Source organism: Euwallacea fornicatus, chromosome 16 (genome assembly GCF_040115645.1).
Source record: "Euwallacea fornicatus isolate EFF26 chromosome 16, ASM4011564v1, whole genome shotgun sequence".
Classification (NCBI taxonomy): domain Eukaryota; kingdom Metazoa; phylum Arthropoda; class Insecta; order Coleoptera; family Curculionidae; genus Euwallacea; species Euwallacea fornicatus.
Genome location: NC_089556.1, coordinates 4078618 through 4100741, shown reverse-complemented (window position 1 = coordinate 4100741; position 22124 = coordinate 4078618). Strand labels below are relative to the sequence as shown.

Genomic DNA, 22124 nt, shown 5'->3' with positions numbered 1-22124 from the left:
TGTCAGTAATTTGTCAATGTCAATGTCTAATATTTATTCAAAGTCAAGGAATGAATCATATTTGCAAATTTCCAAATTCCTTGTTTTTAACTTTATTTTTGATATAATCAATTCTATTAAATTAAGCTACAGCAAAAGCGGTTTTAAGAACCTTCTTTAGAAAACAATGAATCGTTTATTTGGAAAAGGCAAACCAAAGGAACCAGGTCCGAGCATTACTGATTGTATTGCAGGGGTAAGATTTAGATATATTTACTTCTTTATAAAAACATTAATCAGTCCTCATATTCATGTTATTCTCAATTCAGGTGGATTCCAGGGCTGAAGGAGTAGAGAAGAAAATCAATGCTTTAGAGAATGATTTGCGTAAATTTAGAGATCAAATGTCTAAGATGCGTGAAGGGCCAGCAAAAAATGCTGTCAAAGCTAAAGCCCTTCGTATCCTCAAACAAAAGAAGATGTATGAAAATCAACTTGATAACTTGAGGTATAATTTATGCCATTCTAGGAAATGTAATTTCTGAGAACTTCTTTTTGTTTATTTCAGAGGTCAGTCCTTTAATATGGAACAGGCCAGTTTTGCTCATCAAACTCTAAAGGATACTCAGGTGACCATTGCAGCTATGCAGGATGGAATGAAAGCCATGAAGAAGGAGTTCAAAAAAATCAATATAGATGATATAGATGTAAGTTTAACATTAGTGTTTTCCATAATATTTATTAAATATTTTGGTAAATTTGTTAGGACGTCCAAGATGATCTTGCTGATATGTTGGACCAAGCTGATGAGGTTCAGGAAGTCCTAGGAAGGACTTATAATACTCCAGAAGTTGATGATGATGAGTTGGCTGCAGAATTAGATGCTTTAGGTATGTGTTTCTGTGAGGTTTTTGGTTAATGTAATTCTTAAGAAAATGTTTTAATAAATATAATGTGAAAAATCTGAAAAGATGCTAAAGCAGAATGATTTTTAGGAGATGAAATAGCTTTAGACGATGATCAAAGTTACCTCGATGATATAACAAAAGCTCCTGAAGCTCCTATTAATAAGCCTGAAGGAAATACCAGTCGAACTAATAAGGTAAGTCAAATTAAATGAGCTTTCAAAATTATTGAGAAATATTAAAAAGGTAGAAAAAGTTTAGATTTAGTACTTTTATAATGTTTTCTTCAACTTTAACTCTAAAATCATGATATTGAAATTGTCTTTGTTGTTCAAGGATGGTGTTCCAGTGGATGAGTTTGGCTTGCCCCAGCTACCTAGTAACCATTAACGTTAAGTATCTATTGCATGTTACTTATATTATGGTAACTTTAAACCAAATATGAGTATACAGGACGTTTTTTAAGCATACCACATAAATTAAAGGGTATATTCCTTGAGTTAAAATACAGAAAAAAAGAGACTTTATATATTGTGGTTAAAATCTGCAGGGTGGCTGGGTTGGATTAGTCTCCTTTTTTACCCCAAACTTTTCTGTAGTACAGTCTTGAAACCTGTACAAATTGAATTCCTCTTTCAATTTAGAGACTTATTCAAGTTGGTTCAACTGATTCAAAACTGATATTTAAACCATCTTATGAGAAGTATAGCATTGCTGTCAATTGATTTATTTTGGGGCATTTGGTGACGGTGGTGCTATTCATAAGGGATGGTTTAAGTACAAGTTGTAGTTCAGGTGAACAAACTCATATAATTACGCCTTAATGTTTTACAGAACGTAATAAAGCTTTAAATATGTCCTTAACATTTTTATAATGTACATTCTATGGATGCAAACATAATGTGCATTTCACATAAAAATATTCATTAAATCAAATATTCCATTCAAAATGTTGGGGGATACTTGGATGGACAATGGTTGAATACTTTTCAGGCTGAAGTTTATTTTTATTTCATATGCACTAAATGTTAGTTTTCACTGCATTGGTTATCGTTTTTATAAATTAGATTAGAGTATTTAAAAATAATATATGTTCTTTAAATATTGCATTTTTCTATATACCTGATATTTGGGGTTCCTAGTAAAAAAGCAACACAAATTCTTAATTTTAAGAGGTCATTATATTGCATCTTTCATATACATATAAACATTTATATAATTCCTAATCAAATTTTTGTAAAGCCCATGATTTATCTTCCATACTCAGTATTATCGCCTGTTCAATTTTTTCGTGCAACCAAGCCAATATTTCTTTAGGTCCTGATATTTTTATTTGCTGTTCTCCTTGGATAGCCTCATTCTAAAATATTAAAACTTTTGAGCCTCTTTTTCATTGGTATTAGTAGTAAAATATACTTGTCTTATATTTATAATTAGTTCCACAGAATTCATTTTTGGCATAGAGATTATGTCATCCAAATCCATTTCCCATTCAATTTCCCATGAGGACCAGAGAGTGCATTTATTTACTCTGACAATGTGCCTGTAAGAAAGCATATGAATATGTTTATTTTAAGTATAGTTTAGACTTACTCTAGCGAAACTATAATAAGAGATTTGCCAGTTTTGTCAATTGCAGCGTGTGCCCAGTATTTATCATTTGAAAAACGCGAGTTTCCGATCGTCTCTAGAAGATAATGGCCCATAGATTCGTATACGGAAAAAGGTGTCAATCCCTTGAAAATAATTTGTTTAACCAGTTCCATTTCGAACGCGTTAAATTCTTACTAGAACAGTCCGATATCGAGTAAGTCTTTGATGAATCCTTATGGGCTCCCCAAGAATGAAAGCTCTGCGTAGGGATTCTTTGGCGATCTCTACAAAATCTGACTTTTCATCTTGATGTTTCGTGATAAGGGAAATAAGAGCTTTTCCTGATGTTTTAAAAAACATTTCTCCATCGCAATAACTGTTCGCTACAATAAAATCTCTTCAATTGTAGCTCCTTATTATCAAAGTTTCCTTACTACCGTTATAACTTTTAATAAATAATTGCGACAAAGCAATGGGAACTGCCACCTCAAAGCTCCTACCGGTTTTCGCAATGCTTTTTGGCAAAATTGCCGAGTCGTTGTTGTTCCTGACTACAGTGACGCTGGCTCTTTTTATGCTGTGTTTTGAATGAGACGCCTGTTCTATATTAAAATTGGGAAACACATCTAATATGCAGGTTTCAAGGGCTGCCGGAGACATAACAATGTGGCCGAGAAAGCACTGAAATCCGTAGAATATTGTTGATGCTACATTTGAAGTACCTTGCAGCACAGCCTGGAAATTTCGATTTCGGTAAGTAGTTTGAGAGTAAATAGTTAATAATTGTTAATCACTTCAACTCCAGTTTGTCGGTCAAAGCTATTCACTAGGACTTGAAGTCCCAAAACTTGCGAGTAATATTGTTGTAAAAATCTGCCGGTAACATGGTTTATCAGGCCTTCAATGACGCTGCTTGTGTCCTGATTACTATCCATCCATTCGGCAGAAGCAACTCTAAAATAAAAGTGAAAACCATTCCTGCTTTAGATGCTTTAGAAAGTTTACTTGTGATGCACCCCTTCCAGAGGCATGTAAGGAGCCATATTATGGGGGAATAAATAGTTCAGAACTCTGTTAATCCTCATAGTGTTGCTGGTTGAGCTCATTTGAATTCTGTTTGAGATTGTCAGTTGAACACCAAAACTTGATAAGGCCATTAATTCAATTTGTGCCGGTTTCTGGCGTGTGTCTGCAATTGCTTCCTGAAACGCGCTTTTCTTGTTTGATTTATAACTCGTGTTTAGACTTACGTTGCATAATTTGGCATATAAATTTCTTTTAATTGCTGTCAAGTCTTCTACATAAGCAGAAGCCGAGCTATAGTCTCTGCCAAACTTTTGATTGTCCTTCAGGAGCTCTGCCACAGTAGACCAAAGATCATTTTCAATGTTCAAGCTAATATCACTTAAATTTATCTTGATATATCTGTAATTTTGGAAATTTTGTTCAGTCTGCTTGAACGTGACTGCTTTGACTAGGGAGTGATTATTAGGCACTTCACTAGAATGGAAAACTGGTTGGAAAACTATGCAATTGCTGTGTTTATTGTCGATCTGCAGGTAGTTTAGACGGAAATCGATGTATTGAAACTTCGGAGATTTTCTAAAGTGACAGTAAACGGCTGGTATGTAAGTTCGACGAATTTCAGCAAAGAAAGGCTTTAGCATGAACATCTTTTCGAAGTCAATATGCACGTAATCTTTAATCTGACATTTCTTGTGGGTCAAGCTTCTTTTGTACTTATCCTCGATCCAAGATGCCAACTCCAAAGTCAAAGTTTTCCATTTATGTCCAACGTTCACCTCCCAAATGGACGGGGAGTCACAGAGACTTGCATACAAATGCTCTTTTATGTCAGTGTCTGAAGTAAATAAGGACAACCCTATCCCTGATATTGATAGAATTGTTTCAAGAGTGCAAAGTTCTTTGAAGCGCGTTGTTAGGACATTTTCGAAGATTCTTTGTTCTTGTGTGAAGAGCAGCACTCTTTGAGAACCCTCTCTAAAAGTTTGGTCGATGCGAGACGTTTCAGTGCATTGAGAAAGGTTTATTACTTACACAAAGCAGGCCCAATAGATGACGATTTTGTCTTTCCTCACTTTTTTGTTTAGCTTATTAGGGGTACTACCAGAACTGTCTGAATCATCACTGGATGACGATTCCTGTAAACTTGAGGTTGGGGTCACTGATTGAAACTTAATTTTCTCCTCTCCATAACTAGAATTAATTAATTTTAATAGTGTCCTCAAAGTGAACACTTCCTACCTATCCTTATGAATATCCAGTATAAATCCACTGCCTTTGTTATTGTAAATATTCCAGGTCAGAACCCTCGAGAGAACAGGATTGTCCCAGGTATACAAAAGACTGTGACCTGGATTGAGCAAACTGACATGACTCTGGTCTTTTTGCTGAATTTTTAAATAGAGATCTTCGCAGTAGTTCTTGACCAATACGGGACAATCTCCTGGGGTATATTCGTGGAATGTTATGAGGAAGGGGCTGGAACTGCCACCTGTTACGTCAACAGTTAGAGCAGTCTAAAATAAAAGTAAGTTCTTCCATTATTCAGAGAAACATTCTGCATAAGTAGGGGTTTGTGTGCACATTGTAAATATTTAATTCAGATGTTAGTGTACCCCTTTATCCATTCGAAGAACCGTCTTGTATTGTCTAGAAGTGAATACTGCTTGCGAAATTAAATTGCTGTCTCGGTATTTGACAAAAATTTGCATTGAAAGGGTGTCTGGCCAAAAAACTACACTTTGAGATGGATCCAAGTCAATCCAAAGGTCAGTTTTTTCGTTATCCTCCATGAACCTATATAATAATAAACTTCGCCAAGCTGGTAAAAAGCGCTTATGATATAACAAACCTTAGTCTCTTTTCACTGTTATTGCTTACTAAGAAGCTTGGTAAAATCGAAATAATTTTCGACAGTCTTGGGCAGAAGTTGCTTAAATTTGATTGCATTAAAAACATGTATCGCTTTTTCCTTTCGTTATCTTTGCATACAATCAGTCCCATTGTACCTGAACATTCAACTGAAAAATCACTAGACCACATTGAATCATATACTTTGATGTTAAGAGTCTGTTTGCTGTGCCTCTTGTAGGAGAAAAGCAGTATATCGTCGTTGGGACAATCTTGTATATTAGGTGAATTTGAGGCCTGTAAAGTTACAATTTATAAAAGTATTTTGTGCTTAGAATTATACTGTACTTTAACTTTCAATGGAAGTCCGGTTTTGTTAACAATCCAATAAGGGGAATAAAAGGTTAAATTGCAACTTCCCTCTCTCTCGCATTTAACGTTAACATACACGTCGTTTCTCTCGCTCTTTTGATCGGAGCTCATGAGAATGAGCTTATCGTCTAGATGTCCAGTAACACTGAGCTGACCAGTCCAGGTTAAAGTATTATAAGTGATTTTGATGGCGAATTTTTGATCTTTGGTCAAGTCTAATGAATATATGCTGCATTTTTCTCCAGGCTCTGCTTTAATGGCCTAAAAACATTTTTTTTAAAAGGAACTGAAGTTGAACTAATTTAAGCACGAATACCTGCTTAAGTGTAAGATTCTTAACTTCCAAAGCATATGGCAAATAATTTTGCACAGTTAAAGGGGGCAATAGGGTGATCAAATAATTCGGCACTGAATGGGCTAGTGAATTTTTGAGATCTAGATTTTTCCTTAACGTCGCCCTCAAGGTAAAAATCTCCAAATTAGAGTTGTTTTTGGGTTTACACACCAAATTGTATGCTACATCCATTTCGCGTGCCATATCGTTCCACCACATACCCGAATCTGAGGCATAGTGTCCTCTAAAGAAGTAGTAATAATCAGTGTTGAAGTATAATATTAAGAGTAGTATAACATTAGTAGTCTCACTCTGCATAAGCTGGCTGGACAAATAATTTGCAATGGTATGCAATATAAAGAGGAACATTGTATGTTTCATGCGCTTCCAAAATGGTGATTCTCATGGTCGTTTCAAACGGATTAGTCACCTCGCCTAAGGGCTCAATATTCATCTGCTGCAGCACTGACGGCTGATACAGGATGTTTAAGGCGAAGCACGTTTCGTTGCGGATCTAAAATTGTTTTGAGAGTCTTTTCTTCGGCATCAAGGATTTGCCCCACATTCGCACCTGCAGTGGAGAACAAACCACAATCTCCCGGCCATTCCTGCCAATGCTATGTCTAATAGCAAGGTAGTAGCTGGGCTGCAAAACCCCTTCAAGAGCCTGTAGCTTTACAAGCTTTTCCCAGGTTCTTTTGGAGCTGTTAGTCTGTACTGGTGTGAAATTAGGGATGAAGATTTTGATGTAATGTCTGTTCACTTTGTCGTACAAAGATGAAGTGGTTTCCTGAGGAAAGTTTAAGCTCTGTATGGTGGTGAAGTCGTAGCCTTGCTCGTAGTCGTGTTTTAATTCCAACTCTAGATGTCTGGAAAGTAATATGTGAGTATTGGGTTTTTTGGGACCCAAATTTTCCTCACTCTTCTTCAAAAGCCACGCTTTCTTGGTAAAACATTTGGATGGCGGGACTATTCGGTGGTGATTCTTCATTTTCGAACTTTTTTATACTTATCAATGTGTCCGCTTCGGTTCCTTCAGACTTCTTTTCGTACAACTCTATTCTGGTATGAGGCCCAATATCATTAGTAACATTTATGGATTTTCTATCTTGCTTTACAGACACTATCTTACTCGTGTATTGGGCAATAAGCTCGTTAAATACCTGTCAAGAATGTTCTATTAGTTTCCTTTTTTCATTATCTTGTGATATACAGAGTGTCCCGTAAACCTTCGACAATACTTCGCCCGATGGAAAGTCCATCCTTTAGAAGTCAGAAAATGAAAAAACAACCTTTATGAAAATATCATGGATTTCGAGATATTCACACTTTTTTCAAAATCGACAAAAACTAACATCACTTGATATTTCGTACTATCACTGTTGTACCACTCCAAGTGGAGAAGCAAAATTTTTGTATTAGTTTCGTCAATGGTCATTGTTCAAAAGCACATTGATTGATTTTGATTCGTGATAACTCCATTTCTATTATGTAACTTTTGTTCCCTAATGTAGCAATGGATATATAGCTATCTTCAAACCCATAGGCTCAAAAAGTAGAGCCGTTCTTCTAGATTCTGAAATGGCACAATAAGTATGTGTTTCTTAAACAGAAAATATTTATTTGACCCGTTAGATGAAACAAGAACAATTTTTCCACCACATTACAATACCATTTAATGGAAATTTATTGACTTGCAAAGGCAACACACCTTCGTACAACATATCTCGATTGTTTTTATTGCATTATTTACATAACAACAAATTTTAACATTTATAAACCTGTTAAAAAACAGTCCAGTCTTTTTTGTTAATTATTTTGTAAGTAATTTTTTGAGCTTATTCTAGTATACTTATTATGCCATTTGTGCAGTATACCTCTCGCGAATATGCAGAAATTCACTTTATCTATGGGGAGTGTGGAGGCAGTGCGAATAATACTTCAATATAATACCGGGAAAGATTTCCATTTCGAAATCATCCTGAATCACGCGTTTTCACTGCTGCGCACAACGCCTATTCTGAAGGAAGATTGCCAGGAAGACGTGCTGGAGAAGGGAGACCTCAGGTGGTTGATGATGAAGAGGTATTGGAAGAAATACATCGGGATCCAACTACGTCAGTACGAGACATTGAACGTCGGACAGCCATTCCAAAATCGATTGTACATCGAATTTTAAACCGGAATCTAATGTACTCGTATCATGTCCAAAGAGTACAGGCCATTCTTCCAGGAGACTTTAAACACAGAGTGAATTTTTGTAGACGCATGTTACGTAAAATGCGTCTAGATTCAACGTTTTTCGATCGCATTCTTTGGACAGATGAGTCTTCATGCAAGCGAGGTGGTGTTTTCAACATTCATAACTTTCACAGTTGGCAAATAGAGAATCCACATGCTTTCAGAGAAAATAATTTTCAGCATCAATTTAAAATCAACGTTTGGACAGGGATAATCAATAACAAAATTATAAGACGAGTAGAGTTACCCGAAAATTTAAATGCTGAAAATTATTTGCAGTTCTTGCGGAATCAGCTACCAGTGTTATTTGAAGACGTTACTCTATTAATAAGAAGACAAATGTGGTTCCAACATGACGGCTGCCCTTCCCACTATGCACTGATTGTGAGAGATCACCTAAATAACGTTTTTCCTGGTAGGTGGATTGGACGTCGAGGACCTATTTTGTGGCCACCACGCTCGCCAGACCTAAATCCATTGGATTTTTTTATTGGGGTTGTTCGAAAGAAAAAGTTTACACATGGCTAACAGACAATCGCGAAGAGCTACGATAAAAGATCTTTAGAGGAGCGCAGGAAATTAACGAAGCTCAATATACATCAATAAAAACATCGTTTGTACAAAGATGCCGAATGTGCATAAGAGTCAATGGAGGTCATTTTGAACACTTGCTTTAAGTTTTTTTTGTTTAATTAGTATTATTTAGTATTAATTTTCATTAGGAGCACAAATAAACGGTATTGTAATGTGGTGGAAAAATTGTTCTTGTTTCATCTAACGGGTCAAATAAATATTTTTTGTTTAAGAAACATATACTTATTGTGCCATTTCAGAATCTAGAAGAACGGCTCTACTTTTTGAGCCTATGGGTTTGAAGATAGCTATACATCCATTGCTACAGTAGGGAACAAAAGTTACATAATAGAAATGGAGTTATCACGAATCAAAATCAATCAATGTGCTTTTGAACAATGACCATTGACGAAACTAATACAAAAATTTTGCTTCTCCACTTGGAGTGGTACAACAGTGATAGTACGAAATATCAAGTGATGTTAGTTTTTTTCGATTTTGAAAAAAATGTGAATATCTCGAAATCCATGATATTTTCATAAAGGTTGTTTTTTCATTTTCTGACTTCTAAAGGATGGACTTTCCATCGGGCGAAGTATTGTCGAAGGTTTACGGGACACTCTGTATACACAGGACGTTCTGGGACGACAGGAAGATACTTTAATAAGTCTTTTTTATGCGACAGGGGAGACCTTTTTTCTATGTTTTGCTGAGTTAGATATTGGCCCCTTGATTATATGACTTTTTGTGGGAAACGAGCTCCATATTTACCTCTTAAAGTATCTTCGTTTCGTTATAGAACACCCTGTATTATACCTTTAAGAACGTGGGTGTGATTGTAATATTCAAAACATCCTTCGCATTAATAGTTAAATAGGCACCCTTCACGAATTGTTGTTCTTGGTGTTGCTCTTTAGTTTTACCATCACCCCCTGATAGTTCGTTTTCATCCTCACTGGACTGTGCACAATCGCTGTCTTCCTGTTCGTTCCAATCTCCTGTAAATAAATCTGATATGGCCGCTGCCAGTTTCTCCATGGCCCCTTCCTCGTTTTCGCTGTCTGATTCGTCGAGAAACGCGCTGAGGCTTGTTTTCACCCTTCGATTGACGTTGAGATTAGTCGTGTTCACAGGCTCCAGATACATCATATCTTCCCCAGAGTCTTCACTCTCAGTTGTTGTGTATGATCGACATTTCTTCTGAACAACTGATTTTTTTACCAAGGGCTTTTTGGGATTGGCTGGTTCTTGTTTTGGGTCATTGATATATTGGGATTTGTCCTGGAAGTAGGTATGTGATTATTCATTGAATTAAGTGAGTAGTTGGCCTCACTTGGAACAAAGCAAAATGGCATTCCCATGGCCTGAACTCCTTCTCTTCCAGCGTAATGGGTTCGAGTACAGGCTCCCAACATTGCGCGCTTTCATTGAAATAGTTGGCTTGCATGGAGGCTTCTCCAGAACTATTTACCAGGTAGTTCCAATCCTGTACTTGCAGTTCTATTGAGGATTTTAGAAGGAGAACTTGTATCTGTTCCAACTCAAAAATGAGGACAAGTTCAAATTTGGGCACTGCTAAATACTGATTGGAAAGGTGAGTAGGCAGATGTTGCGATGTAATTTGCGGCTAAGAAATTTTCATTTGGAACATAGATTTTTGCTACCAATTCATTTGGTACCTTGCTGACAAAAGGATCCATTTTTCTAGGTTCCCATAAGTCAACGCCTCCACTCATCTTAGTGCTTAATTTCCTAGGGGTTCTTCTTTCAAAGTCTGTTTCAGGTATTTTAAAGTGCTCAACGATGTCATTTAAAATATCAGTGACTGAGTGCACTACCTGCAAGTTTTGCTTTAATGTAAAGTGGAATAAATTGCGGCAAAGCCCACCTCAGTGCACAATTTGATGTACAATCCCGATACTGTGAAAACGACCTTTTCACTGTTGTCTTCTAGGTTTCTGCTAAGTTCTATATCGCATTGCTTAAGCACCACATACGGCTGGTCAGAGTACTCGCTCAAGTCGTAAAACAGGCTGTGCAGACCTGATAGTGACATCACTAAATTTAGCCGATTGCAATGCCTCGAGTAATCCACCATAATTTCGCTTTTTGTAATGAAATATCTGAAAAAATTAACGCATTTTAATGTGCTAATATTCGGTGAAATTATCACGACCTCTTCTTGTTGGAGGTGGTTTCCACAAGGAACATGAACTCAGGTTTGTTTACTCTTACGGACACAGTCAAACTGTTAGTTTGCCGTTTAGGCTGGTTACAAATTTTGCCCTCCCCTTCATAGCCAGGGTTTACTATTCCCATGTCGTGGACATCCTTGGGGATACACTCAAGGACATAAAGAGCCACCTTCTCACAAAAAGGCACAGATAGAGACAGTGATAGTCGACCAACTATGATATCAGCCGATCGATCTGCGCTTTTATTTTGATGAAAGTTAACATCCACTATTGGGGGCTTGTTGACTGTTATGTTGCAAATATTGTTGTTTCTGCCGTCTTCTGCTGGTGAACCCAGAACGCTAAAAATTTCCAAATCAAGTAATATGCAGTGAAGTAAGTGTCACTAACATTTTGGTGTGAATATTAGCATCAGGCCCAATTTCTTCTAGCAAAATTGTGTCGATGGAAAGCTTGCCATCAGAACTTTTGTCCGTGTATATCACTAACGATGCGTCAATATCGTTGATTTCCAGCTTGCACAAACCGTGGTTTAGGTCTCTTATCGGAGAGCTCAGTAATTCCCCAGCGTCAAAGAAAAGAACGATTTTTACCTAAAAGCCTTATGTAGTTTGTTTATTTGAGGTTTTGGGTAAAATACCTCATCAATTTTGCACTTTCCTATTAGGAATTTCTGCTTTGGTTCGCAGAAAAAGGCTTCTAATTCTCGGACGTTATCGTCTTGTTCGAATATCTCAGAAATGGGCGATCTGTAAGTGTTCATAGAGATAAAAAGATGATTATTTTTGCTTATTTATAACTAGCATTAGGGCTAAGGCGGTGTTCTTCGAGCTAAAATGCATTGTTGTTTGCGAACGTACTCTCAGAATCAAAAATGCCAAAATGGCACTTGTTTTTAACTATAAATATGTCAAATCTTATTCCGTCTATCCTGTGTAAAATTTTCTGATATAAATCAGTTAAGTCTGCCATTGGTTTCGAAATGATAAAATAGGCGAGTACTCTCATGAGTCGATTGCAGCTCGTGAGTGATATGCGTTTGGGATCCAAATTACTATGTTTTGTCTTTATTTAACTTCATCAATATAACAAGGAAAAAACAGATCAGTTTAAGGTTTCAAACGTTTACCAATCAACTTGCGATGTCGTCTTTGATGGTGAGAGCCAGAATTCGTTCGTATCATTTGTTGGCGTCATACAGGGAATTAAATTACTGTTGCTAATTAATACTTTGTTAATGATCATGTAGTGATAAACCGTGATTAATGGTGGATGTTCGAACCATTGTCCTAAAAGATGAGCTCAAAGGTATGATCTTCAAATTTGGGAAATGGATTAAATTCTCGTAGAACTAATACGTGGATGTAAGAGGTTTCAGTTTTAACTTGCGTTCTTTTAGGGATTGGTGGAAAATCGCAAAAAAGTTTAATTAAAATTTTTTTTCTAGTTTAAAAAGCCAAATTTAAATGAATATAATTTTAAATAAAATTCGTTTTTTTAGTATATTCACCCAACTTTATCACATAGACAATGGGGGAGTAATGATACAGCATTACTCAGAATTTATAGAGCCCTGATAAGATCCAAACTTGACTATGGCAGCATTATATATTCCTCGGCATTTAAGTCTATACAAAAACTATTAGACTCAGTTCAAAATACTGCACTTAGACTCGCACTGGGAGCTTTCAGGACAAGTTCCAGTAACTCACTCTACTTTGAGTCACACGAATAACCACTTACGATCAGAAGGCAGCAATTAACTTTATCTTACTATGCTCGGATCTCCGCTGGAATTAGAACCCCTACGTCAGAACTCTTTAAAACGCCAACGGATATAGAGCCCAACGTCAAACACCCCCTCTCATGTCCCAAGATATTGAACAGTCTACTAGAGCATTCTGAGGTACGTCCATCTGGTATCAGATACATATCGAAAACTCCGTCATGGTCCAAAAACCTACCAATCATTGACTACTCGTTACATCTAAGCAAAAAACAAAACACACCTCACTCTAAAATTAAATCATCACTCCAACAGAGGCTGGATGTGATCATGCCAGGCACTATCATGTATACGGACGCTTCAAAGAATGAAGAAGCAGTGGGTGTGCAATTGTGAATTCACAAAAAAGTATGCAGCAGACCTTCACTTTGACAAAGTATGTCAGCATCCATACGGGAAAATTATATGCAATCCTATAGACTCTGAAGACCATAAATGGCGCAAATCACAAAATTGCTATTTGCACTGATTCTCTAGCATCTCTAGAATCTATAAGAGATCTTTATAGCAGGAATCCGTTGGTAGAAGAAATACAAGACACGTGTCACAGCCTCATCACAAAAAATACCACAGTGCTTCTAATATGGATCTCATCCCACATAGGTATCCCCAGTAACGAGAAAGCGGACACAGCAGCAAAAAGAGCAGCAAACCCAAATCAATCACAAAAAAATATACAATTGCCTCATGATCTCATATCCTACTACAAACGGAAAATGGGCGGAAAGTGGCAAAACATGTGGACTCAAGCAAATACAAAACTAGGGCAAATTAAAAAGACAATTAGAAAAACGCAAATCTTCACAGATAATAGAAGGGACCAAACTCTAATGAAAAAACTCCGAATTGGCCATACCAAAATAACGCACGGATACTTGTTGGAGAGAGAAGGGCCACCACAGTGTAACCTCTGTGGGGTAATACTCTCCTGCAGACATTTTTTGGTAGAATGTCCCCGGTACCATAGTTACCGGGAAAAACACGGTATTAGTCATGACTCAAATGAGAACCTTACATTGCCAGAGAAAAGCAAGGATTTTCTAAACTTTCTGAGAGATGTGAGTCTGTACAGACTCATATATTACGGTCCTGCTGCAGGGCACTTCATGGGGAGTGTTAATAAGGATGTATATAGTGGTGTAATATAATGATGATAATAATTGTTCTAATCTATTATACTAAGTAACTATTATATATCTATGTAATTGCATTAAGGGCCAATAACCTCGCTGTTGAGGTACTGAAATTTAAATTTAAAAAAAATAAATAAAATTAGCGCACATACAGAATTTAAAAGTCTCAAATTGATATTAAGTTTAAATTTGGGATACAACATCAATTGACTGTCAAAGTCCACAGGGTGGTATTTTTTGAGGGGTCAGACCCCATTTTACCACCCCGAACTTATTTTGGGACACTACCGATATTCACTAATCGAGGATTTTAGTTTTCAATTCACTGCTCGATTCAACTTATACATGTCTTACCTAATTTGCTCTGGTAATAAATCGACGATTTTCGCCTCTCCGATATTATCCGTGTAAATCGACATGATCATAGATAGATCCTTTTGGCCCAAAGTTACTTCGATTCTCTCCAATACTGAATCGATTTCCCAATTTTTCTGCAAAGTCTTTGTATTTGTGTATTTCTTTATGTCCATGTTGATGCATATTGGCTCTATCAGAGTCTCCTACAAATTATAACTTTCCATGAGTAATGTGAATTTAATACATTAGATATTTTTGTCCACCTGCATTTCCAGTGTTGAAGTGAGTGTCATAACTCCTCGGGTTATAACTACCTCTTTAAGTTTTACTAAAATATTCTCAACCACTCCATTTTCGGATTCTTTAAAAAAGTTCTCTATTCTGAGGTTTCCTAAAATGGCCATTATGAGAAATAATTCATTAAGTTCAAGGTATTACCTGTATCTATAACCAAAACGTTGGGCGATGATGATTTTTGCGGTATAAGGAAAACTGGACCAGATACATTAATTGACAAGCTAATTTTTGTCTTGTTTTTAAGGGTATCTGTAGCAGACCTTATCGCTTTGCTAACAAGGTTCAGGTACTTTTCCAAATAGTCTAATATTTCCAAGTTTATGACAAATCTCTGCAGTTCAAAGAGCGTTAGTATTGAATTATAGTTAGATAGTTCCTCACCTGTAATTGTACCATCAATTTGTACAAAAATATGAAGTGAATACGCCCCAACTGGAACTTAAAACTACCATCAAAAATGTCTCCGTACTGTTTATCCAGGACTTCGTTGTTTTTCAGATGACACGCATTTCTCACGTATTTGACCTCAAAAACTTTGTCCTCGTCTGTATACAAAACCTGCAGAAATATCTCAATATTCAACTAGCCTTAAAACCTCCATGTAGTTACCTTAGAGTACATAGAGACCTGCGACAGATGTTCTACATTCACGTTACCCAAATAGCTCCGAAACACAAACCTCTCATTGGCTCTAAACAGGAAGTCGATTTCTAGGCCTGAGAGTTGAACATTTATGATATCAAAGTCAGAATCACAAACCACGATGTTCAGATCACTCATTCTCGCTGATTGGGAGAATTTCACAGATCCAGGAGGTACTGGAACCTCCGATGGTTTATGAAGGGTTCCACTAATGCCCTGTATGTACTTCTTCACCAGCCTCTTCAAGTACTGAGAAGCTTGTTCTTGGAATCTAAAAAAAATCTTCTTAGTTAATTGAGTACCATGCAGGAATTGCATTACTTATTGCTGAGATATTTGGAGTATTGTATAATGGTGTGAAAGGCCTCTTGGTGTAGCAGCAAATTAAGACTGCCACAGTTGGCAACCAGGGAAGTCTCTACTCCATGAAAATGCGTCCAGAAGTCTGGACACTTTGCGTTCACCTTATTTAATTAAATATTTAATATTAAAGTTGACGTATGGCCATACACCTACTTTCCTGTACAAGATGGTAAGAACGTCTCCATTATTGGGCAAAGGGGTGAAGATCAGATCCAAATACTGTCCACTCGAGGTGGTGTGCAGCTTGTCTGTTAACAGTACGCTGTGCATTGAAATTTGATAAGCCGGACCGAAGGTCATGAAAGCTACATCCATGGAGAATTGACCGAAACGCAACATGAGGTACTGTCGATCTGTGCAGTCGCTCGATTTGGAGAACAGAATAGAGAACTAAGAAAGATCTTAACACGTTCAATGTATTGTAATTTCAAATGGTTACCTCGTTTACGACGACACCATATAAAGTCTCAATGTTGTTGCTCGGTGAAATGTTGTCTTCCAAACCCGGCAAATCTACGGTTCTTGCCCAGGCTTCGTTCATGTTGTTCTTCGGGGCTTGAAACTCTACGCTTTTGCTAAAAAGGGACAATTTACAGATAATGTTGCCTACGAAAATGGTTTTCTATTTTCTTTTTTACAGTTCCTGGAAATCTTTGAAGAAAAAACCATCGAACATGAATTTAAAGGAACTTACTCCTTAGTAACTTTGCGTTCATCATGCCCATTCATAGCTTTGTGTTTCCGGTACTTATAAGTGTCGGGTAAAGTGATTTTCTCGAGAATTTCGTTCAACGTTTTATTTCGCGAAATTTCTTCGATTTTATCTCTGTGATAAATGTCTGTCTGCATGGCCTCACTGACAACATTAATCCGTATTTGCTCAATGTTGAAAAATTTTAGAATACAGCCGATCTTCCTCTCTGAAATGTTCAGTTTCAAGGTGTTGCATAAAATATTGAATTTTAGCCTGCAAATGAGAAATTGTATAGGTGAAAGGGTTCAGAGTTTATAAAGGCCCCTACCGTGGTATTGAATCGAGATCTAAAGCGGCAATAGCATAGACAGCGTTAAAGGTGGTTTTAGGCACTATGTGCATAACTGTATCCTTTTCGTTCCTCGCGTCCTTCCAATGGTCATTTTTATCACAGAATATCACTTGAAAATTTGTGCAGTCTGTAAAAAAATCGTTCAAGATCTCTTCGTTTTTAGTTTTTGTCAGATTTACCAATGTGAAGCTTGGAATAAAGCTGCTCTTCCATCTCCATTTTTGTAGTGCTCTCAGTGATTTGAGTCTGTTGACATATTTCGGTGCGTATCCAGTACTTGCCTAAATCGATCACCAAAACGTTTTGTTTAGGCCTGAAATTACCAAATTTTGACTTGAGCAAATGGAAATTGACTGATACTTACAAGGCATAAGAGCTTGTTTCTGGTATAACGAAATATGGACATTTGATGTTCAAGTTTAACTCCCATTTTTTTCTAATGGCCTTCGAGGCAAATCCATGTAACGCTTCAGGTATTTTCTGGAAAACCCCCATCAAATTAGGTTTTTCAGAGGTATTCTCAGTCTGAAGAAAGCTCTCCAGTTCTTCTAGGAAAGGCTGTAATTTACAAGATAAATAAGCGATTCTCGTCAAAACACCTCAATAACCTTGTTGTAAATACAATCAACAGAGTTCAACGTGATTTGCAGTCTGTAGGGGCAGGCACTGTTCATCAATTTCTCGAAATTTGACGTGAAAACAAACGCTGGACTGTCCTTTAAATGCTCAGACGATACGATAGTGCTGGAAGTGTTATTAGAGCCGCTGCCCTCTATTATTACTCCCTCAATCTTTAAAGAAGCCCTGAAAGTGTCATCTACGAAATTCGGTTCTACGGTGAGTAATGTTTGGGTGAGGGTTGCCATCAGGACCTCTTTGCTTTTATTAGAGAGGCTTACGTTGAAATTTCCCAATTTGAAGTTGAACGTGTGATCTAAAAGAGAGACTTTGGCCGTATGGTCTTTCTGCCCTTGTGCTGAAATGTGTGGTAAAATCTTACCTATTTTACGTATCTTTTCGTCTTTGTCGTAATACCCAATTTTTTCGCAGAGAACCACTTTTTCAGGCGAAGGGAGAAGTGACCAAAAGCTTTTTTCATTTTGACTTTTTGACTGCATCTAAAGGATTATGTTTGCATTACATCAGGAATATATCTCTAATCTCTACTTACCAATAATCTGGTATGTTGCCTGGCTATAACCACATTAAGCACAGACAAATTATCTTCATGTTTCTGCAAATCGAGCCTCAACTCAATGTCATTAGGGTTGTTAATAATCTGTTTGTAAGTCTCCATGTACTCTTTATATTGACTTCTAATCTTCTTCATTCGAGCCCACGTTAAAGGCCTCACGCGTTGCTCCAGCGTTGCCCAGTACGCGTACTTCCACCAGACTCTCTGATTTTCTAAAACTCTCTCCCTAGGTCTCTCTGATAAGAACTGCCAACTGGTCAGCATTCTCTTCAAGTTATCCACGACTCCCATTATAGAGTTGTATTGTTCCTTGTAAATTTGTACATTGCAGTCTTGGACAATAAAATCTGTGTTAATGTCAGCTACATGGCCTGTCTTAGATTTGTTTATGGTCATTTTAACTTTAGAAACCATGGGGTTGAGAACTAAAAACCAATAATTTTATCTTCATTTGATTTTGTTTATGGAGTTCTCCTACCGAATTTGAAGTCATCTCCTTCGTATGAATGTTTCTGCAGGCTAGTTACCATGGTGTTTCTCCATTCGTAGTACTGTGAAGGCAAGTCCCAGGATTTGTGTGTAACGCTCGGATTTACATAAGCGGACAAGGCTTCGATTTTAATTAAATAATGTCCGTTTTGCGAACTCGGTTGATAGGTGCTTCTTTTCCATTTATTATTCGTACTTTCAGCTGTAATCGTCCCTATACAAAGTCCTGCAGCCATCGGTAAAGGAGTACTATATTCATCTTCGTATCTAACGTGTATGTTCATTATATTGATTTGCAGGTAGTTTAGGATGCTGGACACCAAATGTTCAGCGAAAGCCGAAGGACCTGTATGCGAAATTTTAGTTGCTAAATGGTGTTTAATATAATGTATCTATTTTCGTGCCTCCCAAGATTCCTCCTTCACATTCTAGATGCTCCAAGACTCGTTTTTTAAAGGCCCTAATCAACCTTTTGTTTTTGTCCGAGTCAAACGCGTCCCTTCGAACTATTGGGTTGACGATCATGTGGATGTCTTCGATCGTTACCGTAACAGGTTGGCTCCACAGGGCTGTCCATGGGATTTCCAGACATATTTTGCCAATAGTGCCCACTTTTACTTCAATTGGTAGCCCCAATTCGTACTAAAAATGTTGTGTTGAAAGATCCATTTGGGCAAGGGTTGCTTGTGCCTACCAAAGCCTCGGGTTTGAGTTTTAAGTCATTCAGCTGTGCGATACCGGAGAATATGCCCACGTTCAAATTCCCGGTGTCCAAATCCTGCACGTATTTCCCTAGAAGCTGGTTCAGAATTCGGGCTACTGTACCTTCCAACATTCTGCAATTTTTTGTTATGTTTCCATTAAATTTACGTAACCTATTTCAGTTTTAATTACCTTAAAATGACTTATCAAATCACCTGATCTGAACTATAATGCTATTTTCCTACGTGGCGTTGTTAGTGCGAATGAAATTTTCTGTTTAATACTACTGTTTCCCCAACTTAATAAACAAGCCTCGACATGTCGATTCTAGCTCAGCCGCGAATTATAATTCAGTTTTTTCAGTAATAACTGTGTGTAAGGTGTTGTTCAACGTCATGACCGGGTTTCTATCGATTTTCCCGCAAGGCAACTGTTTGTGACGATAGGGGTGGAAAATTAAAGGAAAATTTCCCACACGGAATGAGAGAAAATGCCATCTGTCGTCAGGATCAGTAGGGATTTAGAACAGTTTTCTCCAGATGTTTCTGGTTGTGTGATATTCTTTAAAGAGCTACGGTCACCCACCAAAGTATTGGTACACCGCATTGCCATCTGAAAAAGTCTTTAATATTTTTGTGGAATAAAAATAATATGTAATTTTAACTGAACATACAGCCTGTCCGGTTTTCGTTGGACAGCGGCTGTATCTCGGTAAGTAGAGCAAGTAGCAGCTTCGAACAAAAAAATTATTACTAATGTGACTATGGGAAATCTCTGGAAAATATTTTCAGCTTCGTGAAATCGCCGTAAGGGGGCGTAGTAGGGACGGTAGTTCCTTAAAATCGACAAATCTATACTAAGTCACTAGTTAAGTAACACATTTTAATTTACTATCAATAAGATTACATCATTCTAAAACTTTTTTGTTCGACATTTAATTTCATAACTTACATAATAAAAGTGGGGGAAACCAATGAATAATTTTAAGTTGAAACTATCATATCTCTGTTTCTAATTATCCGATTTCAGTGATTCTGTACTTCATTGTGAGGGAATTATAAGCCCGAAAGGCGCATTTCAATTCAGTTATATATCAATAAGTCAAACACGAAAAAGAATATTGAAATGCGCCTTTCGAGAAAAGTGCAGGTTTTTTAAAGCTTTACAAGATGGGCTTATGAAAATGGTATAGTTCCATTTGGTTTATTAAAGAAAAATGGAGAAAACCGCTATTACCTGAAAGAACGCCCTCTAGCGATTTTGTTCTGGACTATGGATTTTTGGTCAATGTGGATATTAAATTGGCTTATAATTCCCCCACAATGAAGTACAGAATCACTGAAATCGGATAATTAGAAACAGAGATGTGATAGCTTCAACTTAAAATGATTCATCGGCTTCCTCCACTTTTATTATGTGAGTTATGAAATTATGTGTCGAACGAAAAAGTTTCAGAATGATGTAATCTTATTGATAGTAAATTAAAATGTTTTACTTAACTAGTGACTTAGTATAGATTTGTCGATTTTAAGGAACTACCGTCCCTACTACGCCCCCTTACGGCGATTTCACGAAGCTGAAAATATTTTCCAGAGATTTCTCATAGTCACATTACTAATAAATTCTTTTGTTCGAAGTTGCTACTTGCTCTACTTACCGAGATACAGCCACTGTCCAACGAAAACCGGACAGGCTGCATGTATTCCAGTATGTGCACGTACTAATAATATTATGAAAATTATTTCTAAAACTTAAACCTGCTTATAGAAAACCAAGATTAATTTATTATAATTAAAAATAAATTCCGCGGAAATCTTGGTGCAGATAATAAAAGAACTACAGTACGCGACAATAAAATAGCACACAGTGAAATTTATGTCAAAAGTCATTTGTAATGCATTTTATTTAATAATTTTTTGTTAACTTATGTAATACATAACAAAGGAGAATGATTGCTTTACAATTTTTATGGAAAAAAGGTATTAATAAATAATACAATCAAAATCGTGAAAAGTTAACGCGTCAAAATAATAGCACATTTTGGTTTGATTTATCTCTGCGGTGATTCAGCGAATAGTAATTTGAAATATTTATTCTTAATCCTTTTTTATGAAGGATGAAACCCATACGCAATATAAATAAACACAAATACCATTCAATTTTCGAAGTCATGGGGCGAGGTACATAGTTAAATGAGAGTGAAATCGCTAAGATTCTATGCCTATGGAAAGAAAAATATTCCATATTAAGAATTGCCAAAATTGTGGGTAGAAGCCGCAAAGTAATATATAATTTAATTAAAAATTCCAGTAATTATGGCAAAAAAAAAGGTAAGGGCAGACCACCAGCTTTAACAGACCGTGAGAAACGTGCTATTTTGAGAGCAGCATCAAACTCTTTTGCTACGGCCAGAGAAATAGCTGATTCAGTGGGCATAAATACTAATATCAGAAACGTACAACGTGTACTTCAACATTCCTCAATCATACAACATCAAAAACTTTTAAAAAAGCCACCCCTATCTTCAAGGCACAAAGAGGCTCGTTTGCAGTTTGCGACAAAACATCTGAAATCTATAAAAAAATTAAAATGTGTTATATTTAGTGATGAAAAAAAATTAAATCTTGATGGACCAGATGGGTGGAATCATCACTATCATGATTTGAGAAAGGAAGAAGTTTATTTAAGTCGTCGGCAAATGGGTGGAGGCAGCCTTATGATTTGGGCTGGTATCGGGTATAGAGGAAAGACTGAATTGAACTTTATTAAAGGACGGTTAAATAGTCGTGAGTACATAAAATTAATTGATACACAACTTAAAAAGTATGCTAACAAATATCAGGAGAAAATTTTATTTTCCAACAAGACAACGCAGCTGTACACACCGCAAAGTGCGTTAAAGAGTATTTTGAAACGAATAATATTACTATTTTGGAATGGCCAGCCAGATCACCCGATTTGAATATCATCGAAAATTGTTGGGGTAAACTTGCAAGAGCTGTGTACAAAAATGGCAGACAATTTAATAATGCAGAAGATTTAAAAGAT

General features: G+C 36.8%; 2 protein-coding genes and 2 long non-coding RNA genes across 4 annotated transcripts in view; 3 read left to right on the top strand and 1 right to left on the bottom strand.

The window, feature by feature from the left end:
• The first annotated feature begins 20 nt into the window (after positions 1–20).
• Positions 21–1991, top strand: Vps60 (vacuolar protein sorting 60). Its single transcript, XM_066291127.1, has 6 exons — positions 21–235; positions 309–487; positions 548–686; positions 746–869; positions 975–1081; positions 1221–1991. Exons 1-6 carry the CDS (start codon positions 167–169, stop codon positions 1272–1274), a joined length of 672 nt encoding a protein of 223 aa, XP_066147224.1. The 5' UTR covers positions 21–166; the 3' UTR covers positions 1275–1991.
• A 58-nt stretch (positions 1992–2049) lies between these two features.
• LOC136344046 (intermembrane lipid transfer protein VPS13A-like) lies at positions 2050–19666 on the bottom strand. Its single transcript, XM_066291117.1, has 43 exons — positions 19269–19666; positions 19069–19210; positions 18779–19016; positions 18364–18720; positions 17862–18310; positions 17691–17808; positions 17299–17624; positions 17055–17248; positions 16870–17003; positions 16667–16817; positions 16339–16611; positions 16084–16219; positions 15798–16034; positions 15603–15745; positions 15249–15552; positions 15021–15197; positions 14781–14970; positions 14606–14733; positions 14340–14545; positions 11707–11815; positions 11457–11659; positions 11048–11407; positions 10760–10994; positions 10551–10709; positions 10205–10498; positions 9688–10152; positions 6979–7220; positions 6629–6926; positions 6369–6571; positions 6040–6301; positions 5700–5984; positions 5353–5648; positions 5117–5297; positions 4743–5017; positions 4536–4694; positions 3728–4478; positions 3483–3679; positions 3272–3431; positions 2915–3212; positions 2673–2860; positions 2478–2620; positions 2301–2427; positions 2050–2244 (listed from the first exon to the last, which is right to left on the bottom strand). The coding sequence occupies exons 2-43, from the start codon at positions 19207–19209 to the stop codon at positions 2107–2109; spliced, it is 9930 nt and encodes a 3309-aa protein (XP_066147214.1). The 5' UTR covers position 19210; positions 19269–19666; the 3' UTR covers positions 2050–2106.
• LOC136344053 (uncharacterized) overlaps positions 3129–22124 on the top strand; it is a 63463-nt gene continuing 44467 nt past the window's right edge. The window contains exons 1-2 of the long non-coding RNA XR_010732902.1: positions 3129–3230; positions 4800–5028. This is a non-coding gene — a long non-coding RNA (uncharacterized lncRNA). The remainder of the gene's footprint in view (positions 3231–4799; positions 5029–22124) is intronic.
• On the top strand, positions 12020–13883 carry LOC136344054 (uncharacterized). The gene is made up of 3 exons (XR_010732904.1): positions 12020–12374; positions 12568–12972; positions 13108–13883. It is a non-coding gene; the product is annotated as an uncharacterized lncRNA (long non-coding RNA).